The sequence below is a fragment of the Salmo trutta genome, chromosome 12 (assembly GCF_901001165.1).
Source record: "Salmo trutta chromosome 12, fSalTru1.1, whole genome shotgun sequence".
Taxonomy (NCBI): domain Eukaryota; kingdom Metazoa; phylum Chordata; class Actinopteri; order Salmoniformes; family Salmonidae; genus Salmo; species Salmo trutta.
This window is the reverse complement of record NC_042968.1, coordinates 21771839-21772411: the sequence shown is the minus strand read 5'-3', so window position 1 is coordinate 21772411 and position 573 is coordinate 21771839. Positions and strand designations below refer to the sequence as shown.

The following is a 573-nucleotide window of genomic DNA, read 5'->3' as shown; positions in this document are numbered from 1 at the left end:
GTACTGTGGTTCCTCCTTTAAAAGTTGCAGCGTACTGCTGCACAGCTTGCATGTTGCCTCAGAATTCAATGGCACGTTATTTAAGTGTGAACCATTGGTACCATTAATGCTGGTTAGTGCTAGTTTGACCACCAGAGGGCATCTTTGAGAAGCATTTGATTGCCTTCAATAATGGCTGTACTAGAGAATGCGGGCACGCGGTAGACCGGGGTTCAATTCCCCGAGGGGGAGGAAGGAGTAGGCTGTCCTTGTAAATAAGAATTTGTTCTTAACTGATTCCATATGTGTTATTTCATAGTTGTGATGTCTTTACTATTATTCTACAATGTAGAAAATAGTAAAAATAAAGAAAAACCCTTGAATGAGTAGATGTGTCCAAACTTTTGACTGGTACTTGCTTAATTCATTTGATTAATATGTTGGTGTTTCTATTCCATGAAAAATGAAAAACCCTCTGGGTTTCCCTTAGGATGGAACGGAAAATATGGTGCTGTACAACGTGATGGTCGGGAGTACAGTAGTGGGCTATTTAGCTAAAGAATCCTGTGTCATGCGGGCAGGGCATGCAGGAGT

General features: G+C 41.4%; 1 protein-coding gene across 1 annotated transcript in view; it reads right to left on the bottom strand.

Moving 5' to 3' along the window:
• Window positions 1-52, bottom strand: part of LOC115204736 (leucine-rich repeat extensin-like protein 3) — an 897-nt gene extending 845 nt beyond the window's left edge. Inside the window, exon 1 of the mRNA XM_029770451.1 lies at window positions 1-52. This exon is cut by the window's left edge and continues 220 nt beyond it. Coding sequence (XP_029626311.1) covers window positions 1-52 — 52 coding nt within the window.
• Between the last annotated feature and the right edge of the window lie 521 nt (window positions 53-573).